This window comes from Athene cunicularia, unplaced genomic scaffold (genome assembly GCF_003259725.1).
Source record: "Athene cunicularia isolate RWA unplaced genomic scaffold, athCun1 SCF_81, whole genome shotgun sequence".
In the NCBI taxonomy this organism is placed as follows: domain Eukaryota; kingdom Metazoa; phylum Chordata; class Aves; order Strigiformes; family Strigidae; genus Athene; species Athene cunicularia.
In genome coordinates this window covers 1,285-17,583 of record NW_020799514.1, presented here as the reverse complement: position 1 = coordinate 17,583, position 16,299 = coordinate 1,285, and the positions used below count along the sequence as shown (strand labels likewise).

The 16,299-nt window shown below is 50.5% G+C and overlaps 1 pseudogene and 1 gene segment (V, D, J or C); one reads left to right on the top strand and one right to left on the bottom strand.

The window, feature by feature from the left end:
• The first annotated feature begins 5,336 nt into the window (after window positions 1–5,336).
• On the top strand, window positions 5,337–7,580 carry LOC113490962. The segment is given in 3 exon segments: window positions 5,337–5,385; window positions 6,127–6,445; window positions 7,574–7,580. Coding segments are annotated over 3 exon segments (375 nt in total).
• Window positions 7,581–8,230: 650 nt separating this feature from the next.
• Window positions 8,231–9,135, bottom strand: LOC113490963 (annotated as a pseudogene).
• Window positions 9,136–16,299: the final 7,164 nt, after the last annotated feature.

The window sequence follows — 16,299 nt, the reverse complement described above, 5'->3', positions numbered from 1 at the left end:
GCCCCCCCCGGAGCCAAGGCCTGGCCTCGGCACCTCTTCTCATCGACGGCCGCGGCGGGTCTGTGCTCCTGAGGGCACCAAAGAGCCGCGCTCGGGCAGCGCTGCCCGGGGAGAGGGAGCCGGGCTGGCCAAGGCAGGCAGGGCAGGGCGGCCTTTCCCCCAGGCTCTCTTGCTGCCTCCCCACGGGCTCAGGCTGTGCTGCCTGACGGGGCATCCTCGGGCCGGGCTCTAAGGGCCGCCCGGCTCTGTCTCACAAACGCCTCGCCCGGGGGACAGAGTCCCGGAGCTTTTGCCCTTCCCGGCCACGTGCCCCAAGGGCTCCACCCGAGGCTGTTCGTACCGCCAACAGCCTCCCGGCACGTTCCGCGGAGGCGATTAGCAACGGGGCGGTGAAGAAACCAGGGCACCCAGGACGTTCCCGCTGCAGCAGAGCTCCTCCTGCCCACGGGCAGCCGGGTAGCCCTCGGCTCACACGGAACATCCACTCCTCGGGTTCCGGGCTTTTCCCCCGAGGACAGCCACGGGAACCCCGAGCAGGAGATTTCATCTGCCCCGTCCCCACGGGCACTCCAGGGCTGAGTTGCTAATGCAAATCTCTCTTTAGGAAAGAACAGCCGCAAGGGGTTGCACTTTTTGTTACTTTGTAAAAGCTCCCATATACAATGAAAAACTGCATCCTCCAGCTACAGGCCGCCAGGGACCTTTCAAAATGTTTCTGCTCAAGTTACAGAGTCATCCCATGGAGTCAGGAGTTCAAGCTCCACAGCCAGAGGAGAAGGGGATGTCAAGGTCACGGGCACCTTCAAGCCCTCCCCACAGTGTCTCGGTGTTCAGACCATGAGCCTGTTTGACACGATTCAGACCATGCTGAGTTGAGGCCCCGGAGACACAGTAAAATCATGGTCTGATCACCTGAGGTGAGTTAACCTTGGGTGGGTGCCAGGTGCCCCACCGAGCTGCTCTATCACTTCCCCTCCTCAACTGGACAGGGGAAAGAAAATATTACCAAAGCCTCGTGAGTTAAGATAAGAAGGGAAGATCACTCAGTATTAGAAGCACAGGCAAAACCCACTCACTTTGGGGAAGTCAGTTTAATTTATTGCCAATTACATCAGAGTAGGATAATGAGAAATGAAAAACAAGGCCAAAACACCTTCCCCCTTCGCCCCTTCTCAGGCTCAGCTTCACTCCTGAATTCTGTGCCTCATCCCCCTAAGCAGCACAGGGGGATGGGGAATGGAGGTTGTGACCAGTTCATCACACATGTCTCTGCTGCTCCTTCCTCCTCACACTCTTCCCCTGCTCCAGCTTGGGGTCCCTTCCATGGCAGACAATCCTCCATGACCTTCTCCAATGTGGATCCTTCCCATGGGCTGCAGTTCTTCACTGGGAAGAGCCTGCAGGTTCCAGCTCTTTGCCTCAGAGCCCTGTGTGGCTCAAGTAGCCAACACAGCTCTTTAGAGCCCATGGTCAGAGTTTTCTGAGGCACAGAGTGAAGGATTAGCCGTGGTGCCTGTCTCAGCTGGTCTTTGTAACTCTGCAGGGAACTACTGTCAGGGGGACAAACAAGGCAGAGCAACAGGCATGGCCATGCCAGCACATGGATCAGCCCCATGTTCACATGGGATCAGCCCCTCTTGTCCCTGTTTCCAGCTCTCGTCCCATGCCTGCTCCAGGACAGACTGCCTTGATCTGTGTCCCTGCTGCTTCCCCTAAACAACCCATGCACATCCCCTTGCACAGTCCCCAAATGCTTTTCCACTGCATCCTGTAAGGAATCCAATCTCCCTGTAGGCAGAAACACTTCTGAGTTCCTAACATGGTCCTCTCTTCTCACTCTTCTCAGAGGTGTCACCTCCAGATGATGGGGTGATCAGTGGTAATGGGAAGGAGGGGGGTAAGATGTCTGTGAGCAGAGGTTTGTGCTGGATGTCCCTCATGTCTCTGACTCTGGCTGGGATGTTTACAGCACATGCTGTTCCCCAAGACATTTCCCTTGAAGGGCCTCATCTGTGGTCTGGGGAGAAGGGAGAGAAACTCCCTGTGGGGAAAGAGAGTCAGACTCTTGTTTCCAGGTACCTTTGGCTGTTCCTGGTTCTACCTCCCTTCAGACACTACGGAGGAAGGACAAGGAGCACATCAGGGGCTGCAAAGTGGCCTGTCTCCAACCCGGAGAGAGGTGGGTGCAGGCCTCTCTCTCTGGCTGAGCACAGGATGGCAGAATTTCATCATGGAGCCCAGAACTGGACCCAGCACTCCAGAGGTGGCCTCACCAGTGCTGAGTAGAGAGGAAGGATCAGGCCCCTTGTCCTGCTGGTGATGCTCTTCCTACTGCAGCCCAGACTGCGGTTGGCCTTCCTTGCCACGAGGGTGCATTGCCACAGCATATTCAGGAACAATCCTGAGCTGCTGAAAGGGGCTGGACATAGCAGCGATTATTCAGGAGAAGTATCCCAGTGACCCCTCTTGGAGAAGGGGACTCCTGGTAGGAGACATGACAGCTCCTGTGGAGTTACCTCCTTGACAAAAGAAACCCAAGGAAGGCAAATGTCCTCCTAGCCCTGGATCTGGGGATCAGTGAAAGCCTCAACTTGTGACAAAGAGCCATCAGCCAGGCACTGGACTGAATCTTTTCTCTGTTCAACCCCTTGAGTTCTCCCCCTGCTTTTTGGGCCTCTCCTCCAGCTGTGGGCACTCAGCAGCAGTAGGCTGGGGGAGTCCCTGTGTCCCTGAGTCCCTGTGAGTTCTCTGCCCAACAGAAAACTGCTGGTGGCTGCAGTATTGGGGTGTGCATTTCTGGGATCTAGTGGGTCCCTCTGTGCACACGTCTCTTTTTTAAGTCAGTCTGTCCTGGTAAGCAAATAGCTTGTCCTGCAGTGGGAAAGCTGTGGGGGGAGCTGAAAAAAGCAGCCATGGTGGCCAGCCAGCATGTCCTAATTACTGGAGTGGGGTCAGCTCAGTAGGCCATGACAGCGGCTGTTGGCAGTGAGGCCGTCTGAGGCGAAATTTCAGGCTTTGTGGAAGACAGTGGGTGGCTGAAATGTCTAAAGGAGAGATGGGCCAGAGGGAAAGAGGAGGAGGCAAAGAGCATGAGGGACCTGTAGACAACTGTCTCTGTGAGGTACTGGAAGAGATATGAGAAGTCCCCTTTCCACCTGGACGGGCTAAGAATGATAAGATTTGGATCCGACCTGGAGGTGGAATCCAGGTCTGTCCTCATGCTGGGGTGTTCCCAAAGAGCTGTGAGAGAGGGTTCAGGGTCTTGCAGGAAATGCAGGACATCTGGGGAAGCAAATAATAAATAATATGTAATATGGGGGTACAAAGTAATTCATTCTAGAATGACATTTCACATGACCCAAGTGCTTCTTTACACCACCTTACCTCTGAGACTGATGGCTCATTTGGCCAATCTTTCAGTTTACCTTCACGTTTGCCCCATCACGGGTGTCCTGGAAAGTGAATGCCATGGCTTAGTGCTGCTGCAGGTGCTGCAGGGACACACTTCAAAGACTGAGCTCACCTTGGGGTTTCCCCCCAGAGCCATGACTCAAGTGACCCAGTTTTGTCTGTAGACAGGGGCCTTTCAGCATCTTGAGGAATTCACTCCCCCGAGGTACTTCACCAGAGGTCACTCAAACAGGAACACCAGGGAACCCTTTTTCACTGTGATGGTGAGGGAGCACTGACACAGGATGCCCAGAGAGGTGGAGAAGTCTCCATCCTTGGAGGTCTTCCAAATCCCTCCAGACATGGTCCTTTGCAACCAGCTCTAGGTCACTCTTCCTGTGGTGGTGTGTAGACCCTCTGAGCTCCAGAGGTCCCTTCCAAATGTACCAATTCTGTGTTTCTGTAACATGAGACATGAGGGGATGCTGAGAGGACTGTCTGTCTTCAGACTTTCAAAGAGAAGAGCTTTTTGATGCTTCTAACACTTGACTGGAAGATGCAGGGCCAGATGGAGTCAAACTGTTCTTTGAGCACAGCCATAACACAAAGGGCAGTGGACACATTCTGGAACAGGGCAAATGCGTACTAGAAATTTAAAAATGCAGGTGCCTAACTTCTCCATGAAATATTCTCTAGTGGTTACTACGGGCCACTGCTTGCGGGGAAATGGATTCCCTGGTTTATGGGGCATTTTCTCAACAGAGGAGTAATTTCCCACTAAACGTAGGTTTTGACAGGGACAGTCAGGATCTGCAGGGCTTGGAGTGTCATTCTTCAGGTGTCTGAGACCTACATGCTAGAATGGTGCTGGGAGAAGCCTCAGGGCAGACACGGATGGACCCAGGTGCAGCCAAGCCAGACAATGTGTAAGGGAAGGGGAGAGGAAAGAAACGGGAAGGAAGGAAGGAGAGATTCATGGGGATGTGACCCTGAGGTCAGTGAGAATGGCTGCAGGTTGAGGACTATGGCTCAATTTCTGCTCTCATTAGAAGTGCCAGAGTCCTAATGTTGCTGTAGATGTCTGCTGTGACTCTTATGGAGGCAGATCCATCTCTGTAGCCCTTTGCAGGGTGAGCTCTAGCCTGCTCTTCCACCTGGGAAAGGCTTTGCTAGCCATGGAACCATCCAACATTCTAGGAATCTTCTTTTAAGTCATAATAAGATGCAAAACTTCAATTAGAATATTCCTATTATTATCATTACCTTCCCCTATAGAATACGTTGTCATGTGACCTTTGGGTTTGTGGCATCCAGCAGCCTCACAGGAGCCAGGTTCCTCTCACTCCCCAGAGGTTACCCCCCCAGAACAAGACACAGACAGAGCCCCTGAGTGCTGCACAGCAGGGTTCATCTCCGATTTCTGTGGGTTTGGGGGAGAGATGTTGTTCTCAAGAAGCTGAGGAAGGACAAGGGAGAAGTGACAGAACTGGAGGAGGCTTCTGTTCTCAGAAGAAATAGCAACATCCCCAGAGAGCTGAGGACATCAGGGGAAGATATACAACATCATTGTGGAAGATAATCCTGACCTCCCAGATGGCCCAGCAGGGGCTGTGCAGAAGAGCAGGTGATTCTAGCTGGGGAGGTGAGGACTCCACTGCCAGCTGACCAGGAACAGCCTCTTCCACAACTGGCACAACTAGATCCCCCCAGGGCCCCTCACTGTGGAGATGCTGAGAAGGCCCTTGGCTGAGGGAGCCACAGCTGTTGCTGCTGGAGGAGGGAGAAACCCAGAAGGAGCATTTCAGGCACAGGAAGAACAGATCGTTTCCCTCCCCACTTCTTCCTTTGCTCCCCCAACAGAGCTGTTTCCGGCAGCTCTGCTATCTCGGGGCTGGGAGGTGCTTTTCTGACTCTCTCACTCAGCAAAAAGGCCGGTTGGTCTCGACATGCACCTCAGATATCTCATCCTCACGGCCTTCCTGGGGCAACTGTTGGGTAAGTCTTGGCTTTCTAGAAACAAATACTTCTACTGTGGAAACCCTCAGAAGTCTTAACACGATGATGTGGGAAATTACTCTTGCATAACATGAAATATTGTCTCCAGATGCTCTTACTGTTTGAAACAAGAAGAGAATAGAGAGAAGAGAAATATCAGAGCCTTTCACCTGCTTTTCTCTCAATTTCAATTAAACCTTTATACATCTCTCTACTTGCTGTCAATCTCAGCTCTCTCTGCACTCCAAAATTTTACCCTTTCAATGCTGCTACATGGAGTTATGAGCCCTCGAGCCACTGACATCAGTGGGGTGTCCCATTCTGCCTCCTGGCTGGCACACACCTGCCATGACCTCCAGTCTCCTGCTGATGGTCAACACAACCAGGGCCCTGTCTTTACAACACTGGGCTCAGCTTTGTATGTAGACAGGGAGCTAGGAGCCCTCCACAAGGACAGGCATGGGGAAGCAGCATGAATATTTTGCAAGAGCTCCCCACGCCTCTCAAGCTGTTGGAGGGGTGCTGGTCTGGCACACAAGATCAACCAAAACAGGCTGTTCCCTGCTACTCTGTGCAGCAGGACAAAGGGAAGGGAAGAGGAGCAGGGACACAGCCCAACTCTTCTCATGGTCCATGCTGGTCGAAGGAGAGGGAGCCTTCTTCTTGAGGGTTTTGCATCCATTTCTGGTTTGATCCCCAGAGCACCTCCCAGCAGAGCTGCTGACCTTCCCTTCCTTCCAGGCACCACGGGGCAGATCACAGTCACCCAGCAAGAAGGACAAGTCACAGTGAAGCACAGAGACACCTTCCAGACCAACTGCATGTACCAGGTCTCTGGTTTTGATGCCTTGCTCTGGTACCAGCAGAGGAAAGGCCAAGCTCCCCAGCTGCTCTCGTATCAGGCAGCAGCTGGCCCCAGGCAGAGCGGCCGTCTCACCACGTTGCTGAACACCACAGGGAAATACAGCGTCCTGCAGCTGGAGGAAGTCGAGGTCTCTGACAGTGCCCTGTACCTCTGTGCTGTGCCAGACACCCTGGTGCAGGGAGGTTCCTTGGCTGGGCAAGAACCCAGGGGAGGGAGGGGCTGTGTGTGTGCAAGGCTGAGCTTGGGGGAAGGGGCCCTCAGCTCTCCCCTGGCACCTCTGCTTCCCCTGGGCACCCAGGGATCTGCAGGTCAAAATCTTCTTCCAAGAGGGGACAGTGTCAGTGGTTTGAGAGGAAGGAGCAGGTGGTGGCAGAGTCTCAGGTCCTCTTCTTCTCACCATGGAACACATGATTTTTCTGCCCGATGGCTCTGGTGAGGGGTCAGGCAATGCAGGGATGGTCTCTGTTTGTTCAGTAATTCCTTACTGCTGCTCCTTGCTTTCTGTTGTTGCCCGCTGCACATTGCTGCTTCAGGCTTTCCTGCAGGCCTGTGTCTTAAGAGTACCTGCTGTGGGATGTGTCCATCAGAGGTCAGAGTTCAAAGTGGGATGGAAAACAAATAACATATCATGGTGCAACGCTCCTTCTTGGAATTGCATGATTCTTACAATTTTAGACAACAGTCTGATCCACCTTGAGGACTCTCCTGTAGCTGTGTCACCATGAGCTGGGATCCAGAGGACCTGCCCTCCCCAGTGCACTCTGCTGGTCCTTGGAGCCCTTCTCATGCCCTACCTCATGGGCCTGCCAGGAGAAGACCCGGCCTTGGGGAGAGCTGCCTCATGCCTGCAGGAAGGCCAGGCAGCACCGATGGACCATGGGGGCTTGGGCACTGGCTGCTGTCCTTGGGGTGCCCTGTCTGGTGGGAGCTGAGGGTGTGTGAGTGACAGGAGGGCTCTGCTGTGAGGGCTGCACAGGCTGATTTCAACTTAGTTTTAGGGTCAGCTTAACGCTTTGAACTGTGTAACTGCTGGGCTGTGCAGTGATCCCTTTGGCGGATGGAGGGTGTAGAGGTGACCTGTCTTTGCTATCCTTACCTTTGAGTGCCGGTCAGACCCCCTCTTTCTGGGGACAGGTGGGAAGATGATGAGCAGAAATTCTGGGGCTCTTTTAAAGCATTTTCCTCACATCGTCCCCACTCATGAATCCTTTGCAGACATCTTTTGACTGATATTCTTTTCCTAGTAGTTTTGCAAGAAGAACTCCCTTCTTCACAAAGCTACTGAGCTTTCAGTGCCTCTAACCTCATTGGGCTCCTCTCTAGGGGATAGCAGTGGTCAGGTTTCATTTCTGCAGGACATGCTCTGAGGACAAGGGCCTGTGTCTGAGCAGAGATGCCAGAAGGCAGAGCCTGATCACCACTGACTGTGGTGGAGCCAGGGATGTCTTCCTCACCTCCAAGAGACAGTGCCTGAGAGTGCCCCACTGCCATGTGTCCCATCCTCACCTTCCTCTGGACATGAGTATACATCTGCTTGTTCCACGACACAATCCCCCACCAGTCAGTAGAATGCCTTTCTTCTTCAGCAATTTTGTACAATGTGCACCAATAAAAGAATTATATGGAGACAGAGGCTGGGATGCAGAAAGCTTTAATGACTCTGAAAGAGGGAAATAAGTTCACTTGGAGAGGAGGCAGCCAGAGCAGGGAGAGCACCAGCAGCTGCCAAATGTCTGCGCCCATTGGCCATGGTGGAGATCCCAGAAGGGATCCATCAGCACAGAGGGAGAGGGGCCAGTATATCCTGCAGCTTGGCTTTGGGGGTCTTACATCCCAGAAGAACAGAAGACAAGAAAAAGATGTCAGGCAGTAGAAGGCAGGGGAGATAGACTTTGACAGTGTTACCAGAGAGGCACAGCTGCCCTCCCTTGGAAGGATGCTCAGCCTCCCTGAAATCACTGGCCAGGAGCTCTGTCCTCAGTCCAGCAGGAGCTTCTGGGTTCCTGGGGTCCTTGTGCGGGCTGTCACCAGTGGCTTTAGCAAGGGGGGCACCTTCTGCCACAGTAGCGGCTGGTAATGCAGGAGAGGTCAAAGCCCCCAGAGTTGATGGGCACTCCGTCACAGCTGAGGATGCGGCCAACGGCAGCGGAGGTGGAGGAGCCCACAACGGTGTTCTGTGGGAAGGAGCTGAGGATGGGGCCGGGCAGGGTCACCACCACCGGGGAGGGCTCGATGACGACGGTGGAGTTCTGGCACTGCCTGACACAGGGCTCATTGCAGCTGTTGGCCAGCGGGGTTGGGCCGCAGGGCTGGCAGCAGGGCTCGCAGGGCTGGCACTGGTCGCAGCATGTCTTGGGACTTTAGTTGCACCTGGGAGACTGTTTAGGGAGGAAGAATAGTATAGTGATGTATGAGGAGCAGCTTGTCACTTCACTATGAGGGAGAAAAAGCACATTCAGTGCCCGAATGTGGAGTCTGTGCAGAGATGTATGAGGGTTTCTTAGACTCATCCTGTCATGGACCAAAAAGAGCCAGCAGCTCCTATGTAGCTACTCTCTACCCCGGAGTACAGAAGCCTCCTCAGTACTGTCCCAGCCTCCCTCCAGACTAAACTTCTCCCCTCTCCCCTCTCCTATGACAAGCAGCCCCAAGATCTGGTATGGAAGCAAGCCGGTCTCAGCTCACAGGTTCACTGAAGTGAGACCTCCTTTGTGAGAAAGCAGAGAAGGAGAAGGGACCTCAGACTCACCTGGTTCTCAAGGAGAAGGAGGCAAGAATAGTGGATGAGAGAGCAAGGAGCTCTGCTGGCTTTTATGCTGGACCTTTACTGCCCCAGGCTGACAGAGGCATCCCTTGTAGAGGTGGTTATTATCTGACAAGCTCATCCTGAATGCAAAACATCCCATTGTCATGGATGAAAGTATTGACACGGTAATGATTTAGAAAAATAATCTAGATTTATTATTAACTAACAACTATTTGTCAATACAAAATAACTCAGAAAGAAAAGCAACTTATTCAGGTTCTAAAATGACAAGATTCACTCTAACTTACTTAATGGTACCTTAATTTATACACATATGTACATGCGCATACACAAACCAGACATATACATACAGAAACAAAGGGGTTTAGATTCGGTAAAATGAACACAAAAGGGACAAGCACACAGGAACAAGGGTAAGTGTAGGTACACACACACACACACCCCCACACACACACCCCCCAATAAACAGGCGAAATAGAAGCTAGCTCAAAGAAAATTTCCCTCTCGAGTTTCGAGCAAATACTCACAATACCTTGGCATTCCTCAACGGGCGATAACTGAGACTCGAGCGGGGGGACTTCGCCCTGGCCTTCCGTCTGGTGCGGACGACACCTGAGAGGCGTCCCGGCTCAGGGGAGATGCTGGTCACAGCCCGCTGCGATCCAGGAGAGCTAAAAGTGTCACTCTGGGGGTCGCAGTTTATAGGATCCAAGATAACTGACTTTTGTCAAATACTATCTGGTGCCTTCCAGCAGTTGCACAAGAATTTGAATAACATGCAGCCCTGCTATTGTTCCATCTGATCACATCCCAGGCACAGGTGTGTCAGGCCATCAGGAGATGATGGGACATTATAACCTTTTCCAAGCAATTGGGAGGGGCAGGAGCCAGGCTGGTCAAGGTTATCAGTCCTTATCTCCACAGATTGGTGTATGGCCTGGGGGAATATGGATGGAATCACACCTGGCACCGAGCAGCCCAACAAGGAGGGCAGGGAGGGGTAAGAATTGCACCACCAAGCCCACCTAATGCTATGGGCTGTGTTTTGCCTTCTGGAATAATTTTCTGCTTGATACCAGGTACATTCCCCAGTGAAAGCATCTTTTGCATGACAGGATGAGAGGCCCAACCATTTCCGGAGCAAGATACATCAGCCTGAGCAGAGGACTCGCCTCACATCCTGGAGGACTCCTATAAGGGACACTCAAGGTAGACCAAACAGTTGGATTAGACAATACACACAGACACACAAACATGTGCACGTGAACACAGACGCACACACAAACACAAATCTAGACCTCTAGTCATTCAGAGTTGTTTCAGAAAACTCAAGGTGCCCAAAGAGAGACATATACACTGTGCACACAGGTGTTGGACTGCAGTGAGTCATCTTCTCCAAGTCCTGTTTCCAAGGCCTCCGTGTGTCTGAGGGAAGACTGATCTGGGCTTGGTGAGAGCAGGAGATACAACTGATGATAAAAATGTGTCCAGCTTGAGTATGTTCACCACACTAAAGCCCTTTCCCTGCTCCCTGTCTGTCCCTGTGTACCATGGACAAGGGTGTGGACTTTAGGCATGGGATGGAGGTGCTTGTAGGTGCTGGTAGGACAGACTGTGGGTTTATTGCTGGTCACATGATGAAGCTGTCATTAATTAGCGCTAAAGCTGGAAAGACAGAGAGGATAGTATAGACAACCTTACATCTCTTCAGATGCTGGGAACCCTCAGCTGCTCTACATCAGCTGCTCTCCCAGAATGAGAGAATCACAGAACAGTTGAGGTTGGAAGGGACCTCTGGGTGTCATCTGGTCCAACCCCCCTGCTCAAGCAGAGTGTCATGTCCCGCTCAGATGAGGGCGACATGTGACTCAGATTCGTAAATCCCCAACAGAGCGGACAACAAGTCTCATGATCATGTTAGCCTTCATTAGCATATTGAGGGGTGTTAACTTTAATATATATTTCATGGATAATGAAGCAAATTTCATTCACCAGACACATGGCCCTTGAAATTTGTCCAGATGCCCCAGAGCAGAGCCGTCATTTCCCCACAGGACTCCCTCTCCAGCTGCACCTTGTGTTAGTCAGGCAGCCTGATCAGCCTCGACCTCCACACCATCCACCTGTGACTCATAATTTTGTCTTGCGAGTGTTTGAGGCATTTCTTTGATCAGCCTCAATTTTTGCTTTCTCGGGCTGTTTTATTTCGTTTCTCACGGTCTGGTTTCTCATCTCTCAAATCCCACTGCGTGTCTCAAACACTTCAAGTTCTTCTTTGACCATTGTGATTTCAAAAGGTATAGGGAAAAAGAAGACAGAAGGTGAGAGAGCATATATCTAAACTGCTGGAAGGCATACTATTAAAAGTAAAAATTTGCATAATATCACAATACTAATATTTACAAGCCATCTTCCCCACCCTCTGAGTCCTGAGGATCCCAGTGATATGACCCATGACCCAGGCTTCCATCCATCAAACCAGTCCATTGGTTGAAAAAGTTCTCTGTTCCTGTTGACGATCTTCTTCATCGTGGCATGAGTCTCCTCTACAGAGGTGGTGGCACTGTGGATGGGGGTGCAGCATTCTCTCCCTCAGTCAGACTCAGCACACGGCACAGTCCGTGTTCCTTCAGCCAGATTCTCAACATCATCTTACTGGCCAGATTCTCAACATCATCTTAGATGTTTGTTGGGTCTGCACCTTTAATTCCCTAGAGGCATACCTTGTTAGTACATAGAATTGCTAATTAAATTTTCTAAAACTATTTGAGGTTACACAATCACATTAACAGCTCTAAAAGGATTTAAATGTTAATGCATTTAATATTCAGGTACAATTCATTAGTGCTTAATTTGTGGGATCAGACCCCTCCAGCTAATCTTTGATTACTTCTTCGTGCTGCTGGTGGATGTGGTGTTGTCAGGACCACATCCAGTTATACGAGCTAGCACTGTAATCTGTTTGGTATTTGCAAGCACCAGTGTGCAAAGGTGACTCACAGGCTTCCTTCATTTTGGAGGTGGTTCCCAATAAGGTAACTTAAGGCACAACTTCAGATTAGCCTTCCCGTAAGTGGACTCATTAAGTGTACCTGTAAAATTTCCTGGATTGTTGATTGTAATTGATTGACAATGATTTATTCCACACTCAGCAGGTATGATTCCACAAATTATATAATAATGTAATCAGATTACAAATAATAACTAGTCGATAACACCTATAACCATTGAAAGTGCTAAAAGTAACATAGGTCTCCTGTTGTCCAGGATCAATGTCCTGTAAAACAAATATATGCATAACAAACCAATAATGGTTAGAAAGAAGGGACAATCCACGTGGTATTGATACGGAATTCTTTCCCATGGGCATCAGTAGCCACCCATGAACAGATATTGATGGGAGTTTTTAGGGTTAGGGGTACTTGCCCCACGATGGACAAGTCTAGTAGAACTGGTTGTCCAGGGGAATGGAGTGGGTTTGCAGGGTCTTTAGTCACAGTTTTCCCAGCAAGTATGGACAGAGGCTTGGGAGAGAACGTGGTAGGTTGTGGGCATCCATTAATTCCCCACCAGCTGTTTATCTTCATTACTGCATCTGGCAGCCATTGTGGCTGTCCCAGTTCATGGGGTTTTAGGGCTTTACAAGTCCATTGGTGCTTTCCACAGTCCCATTTACGTGGGGATAGTACGGAATACGGAAAATCCACTGGATTCCTTAATGACAAGCCCACTCCTGAACCACCCTGGCAGTAAAGTAACTACCATTGTCTGATTGGATCAATTTGTGTTTAGGCAAGCAGCTAATCCAGTGTTTTAACCCCTTCACTGTATTTTCTGCAGTTGCTCAAGATACAGCTTCTGCCTGGGTTAGGCCCAACACTATTTCCACCCCCACCAATACAGAGTGTTTTCCCTTGGAGAGCCAGAAAGGACCAATATAATCCACCTGGCTGTTTAGTAGGTGGGCAGGATAGTTTCCTGACTGGGTCTGTCTCCCTGCAGCAGCATTAGAGGCACCAATCGGAACATCGTCAATATATTGATATATCCTGACCCCTTCCCTAGGAGGGATTTGAGCAAGCTCCTGCACAGGTGCATAATGAGCGCTGGTTGGCGAATGGCAGTATCCCTGGGGGAGATGTGTAAAAGTAAATTGCATGCCCTCCCATGTAAAGGCAGAGCACTCTCTGTCTGCCTCCTGTATGGGGACCCTAAAGAACATCTCTTTTACATCAGTAGTTGCTAAGATCTGGTGCGCTTGTTCCTGTATGGTTGCAATCAGTTCGGCTATGTCAGGTGCTGCAGCTGTTAGAGGACTGTTATATTGGCATTTAGTTGCTGAGAGGCAATTGTCAGTCGCCACTTTCTGTGAGGTTTGTGGACTGTCCGCACTGAGGAATTGGAATAATTATCCCTTGTTCTCGCAGCTCTGCTATTACGGGAGTGATCCCCTCCCTGGCCCCTAACGGTAAGGTGTAATTAGGTTTCACATTCACAATTTTAGAAGAGCAGGCCTCGCTGTAGAACTCTTATAGAGGCGGTTGGGGATCCAAATTTCCATTCCCTTCCTTTTGAATCCACCTAGGCTTGTCCTTCAATAGGTCAAATCCCAGGATATTTGTGGGGAAATTTCCCAGGGTCATAATAGCCTCTGCTACAGTTTCATTCCCACGTAACCAGCATTTCACCCGAGCAGTCGGCTGTGGCTTAGAGTCCCCGAAAACATCTGTAACCCAGATCTGCTTTTTGTCAGCAATTATGCCATGGTGCTTGGCAACATCAGCTTGGAGCGCTGAGATCTGAGCACCTGTATCTCCTAGAAATGTAATTGGCTTTTTAAGGGGGCTGAGGGGAGAGGTAATCAACAAGTCTCCCTTCCTATTTTCTGTGAGCCTACTTAAGTGGACCCACGCACCATCCCCTGGCTCACTTACTGGGGATGGCACATCCAGTTTCCCCACCCAAAATCTATCAAGTCCTCTTCAGGGGCAGTTGGTGTTTGAGAAGCAATTACCACCATCTCGTTAGTCTTCAGTTCTGTCCCTCCCTTCACCTGAAAGGTCTGCTCAGTTGCGGGGGGTGTCACGGTCCACTTGGTGGACTCGTGAGAGTTTGTTTGCTACTATCTCGAAAGTGCAAAATTAAGGCGACCAACACCAAAGGGGACAGCAGTAATCAAACAGTGAATCTTTATTGTGTTGCCGGTGAAGCGGCAGGTGATAATTAGATATGGGTGAAAGAAAGGAGAAAAGTAAAGTTTAGAGAGAGGAGGGAAAGAGGTTATATCTACCACCACTGATCTCACAATATCCTAACGGTCCCGGGTGCAGCTGATGCTGCGTCATTGATCATCGTGGTCCTTGGTGAGGAAGCTTCCAATCTTCGTTGTCATCTTTTTATGCTTAGAAACACACCTTGCTCCATTTCTGCCCCAGGGGTTTCCACCCTTCTCAGAATTCAGTTGTCATATCTCCGCCCTTCTTGAGCGAGGCCATCGCCATGCGCAGGGGGGAGTGTCTGAGGTGTGGTCAGTCTTGAAGGCAGGCAGCCTTCCACCAGGAGGTGTGTTTTGGTATTATAATGAAGCAAAGTTTGTCTAAGGTTCATGATTTCTTCATTGATGTTACGGCAACAGTTGTGATCCATCTTTTCTGACAGTGTCTACACGATTACCTCTAACAGCTCTGGCTCGGCCCAGGTACCAAACAATATCCCAGCACTCTTTGTACTGCACGGCTCAGGCACCGAAGAACATCCCAGCACTGCCTGCACCCCACAGGACAGAACACCTCAGGAGAACAGCACAGCACTCGCTGTGTCACACAGTTCTGCATTCAGGAGCCTTGGCACCACATTCCACTCCAGGGATCGGCAACTGTTCCGAGCAGGCCGTTGTCAGGTACCTCACTGTCCATGTCACTGGTGACAACGGTGAGACAGTGCTGATCTTCTGACCAACTCTTACCGGGGGGCAGCTTCCTTTTGTCTTTCCAGTCTCACATGAGCTTTTCGAAAACTGTGGCAGACAGACCATCCATTAACTCTTGGGGAATCCCCTGTCCAGTTCCCTCAGTCCACAAGAGGTCTCTTTGCCCTTAACACTTGAGGGGAAGGACACGGCTTTTCCTGCTGTTCCACTCTGCGTACCGAGGGCTTAGGTTTACTCATTCCCCCAGTAAGGCCCATTCTCTGGTTGTAATTTATTGTCCTGAGCTCTCTCTCCCCAGGTCATGAGTCCTCCCCCTGCCCGTCTCTCCCCTCATGGAGCTAATGCATTCTGAAAATGATTTGTAATTGTACTGCGTATGATTTCAAAGAGTCTGGCAAGCCCCAGATCAGGAGAGTCATTTGATCTGGGATAGCAATTAATAGCATCGGGGAAGGCTGCTGCAGATACAAATGCCTATCATGTGTTAATTGGAGACAGCCTTCTGCAGAATTTTGGTCAAATGATTTATGGTTGGGGTCTCAATATATACGGGATCCCCCCTTTCTAAGGGGCCCAGACCTCCAGTCCAATAAGCAGCTCATTTTGTTAACGACCACAGCTCTCTCTGGTTATCAGTAACTAAGAAAACCCCTGGCCCCCAGTATGCCTGGGCCTCATGTTCTGATAACAAGATTTGGTTTCCACCAGTCAACCCTCCACCCATATTCAGTCTCAGTTTCCTGAGCTTGGCGGGTACATTTCTCCTGAATTTTCACAAGCTCAGTCACTGGATATGGTCTAGTTCAAATGGTGACCTGCGGAGCTGAAGTGCTAAGGCTTGGACAACTGGCCCAAGCCAGAGCTGACCTATAGATGAATCCTGTACATTTTATAGCTGATAACCATTGTGCTAGTAGGGATTGTACTAAGTTATAATGACCCACCTATCCTGATGTAAAAAGTGCTAAAGCTTTGAAATACTGCAGCGTGAACAACAGGCCCCAAGCTGAAGCTGCTAACTTAGTGTGTAATCATTAATAAAGTATGTAAACTCGCTAGAGAGAGATGCGGCTTAGACAAAATATAGCCGGTAGTGATGAGAGAATGTATCCAACTTCCCTTGTTTAGCCTTGTTCAAGGCTGAGAACCCAGGTATTTGGCCTTGTTAGAAACTCCCTTGGTTTCCCCCCCAAGCCCTGGCCAGGCTTTGCGTGGAATCCAACAGGAGGATGAAACCAGAAATTTTCTGCTCAAAATAAAAGGTGCCAACTATTCTGGCCTGTCAATCTCTGGTATATAAGGCTGGGCCCGTTTGCAGCGACTTTGGACGCCTCACCTATGGGTGGAGGCACC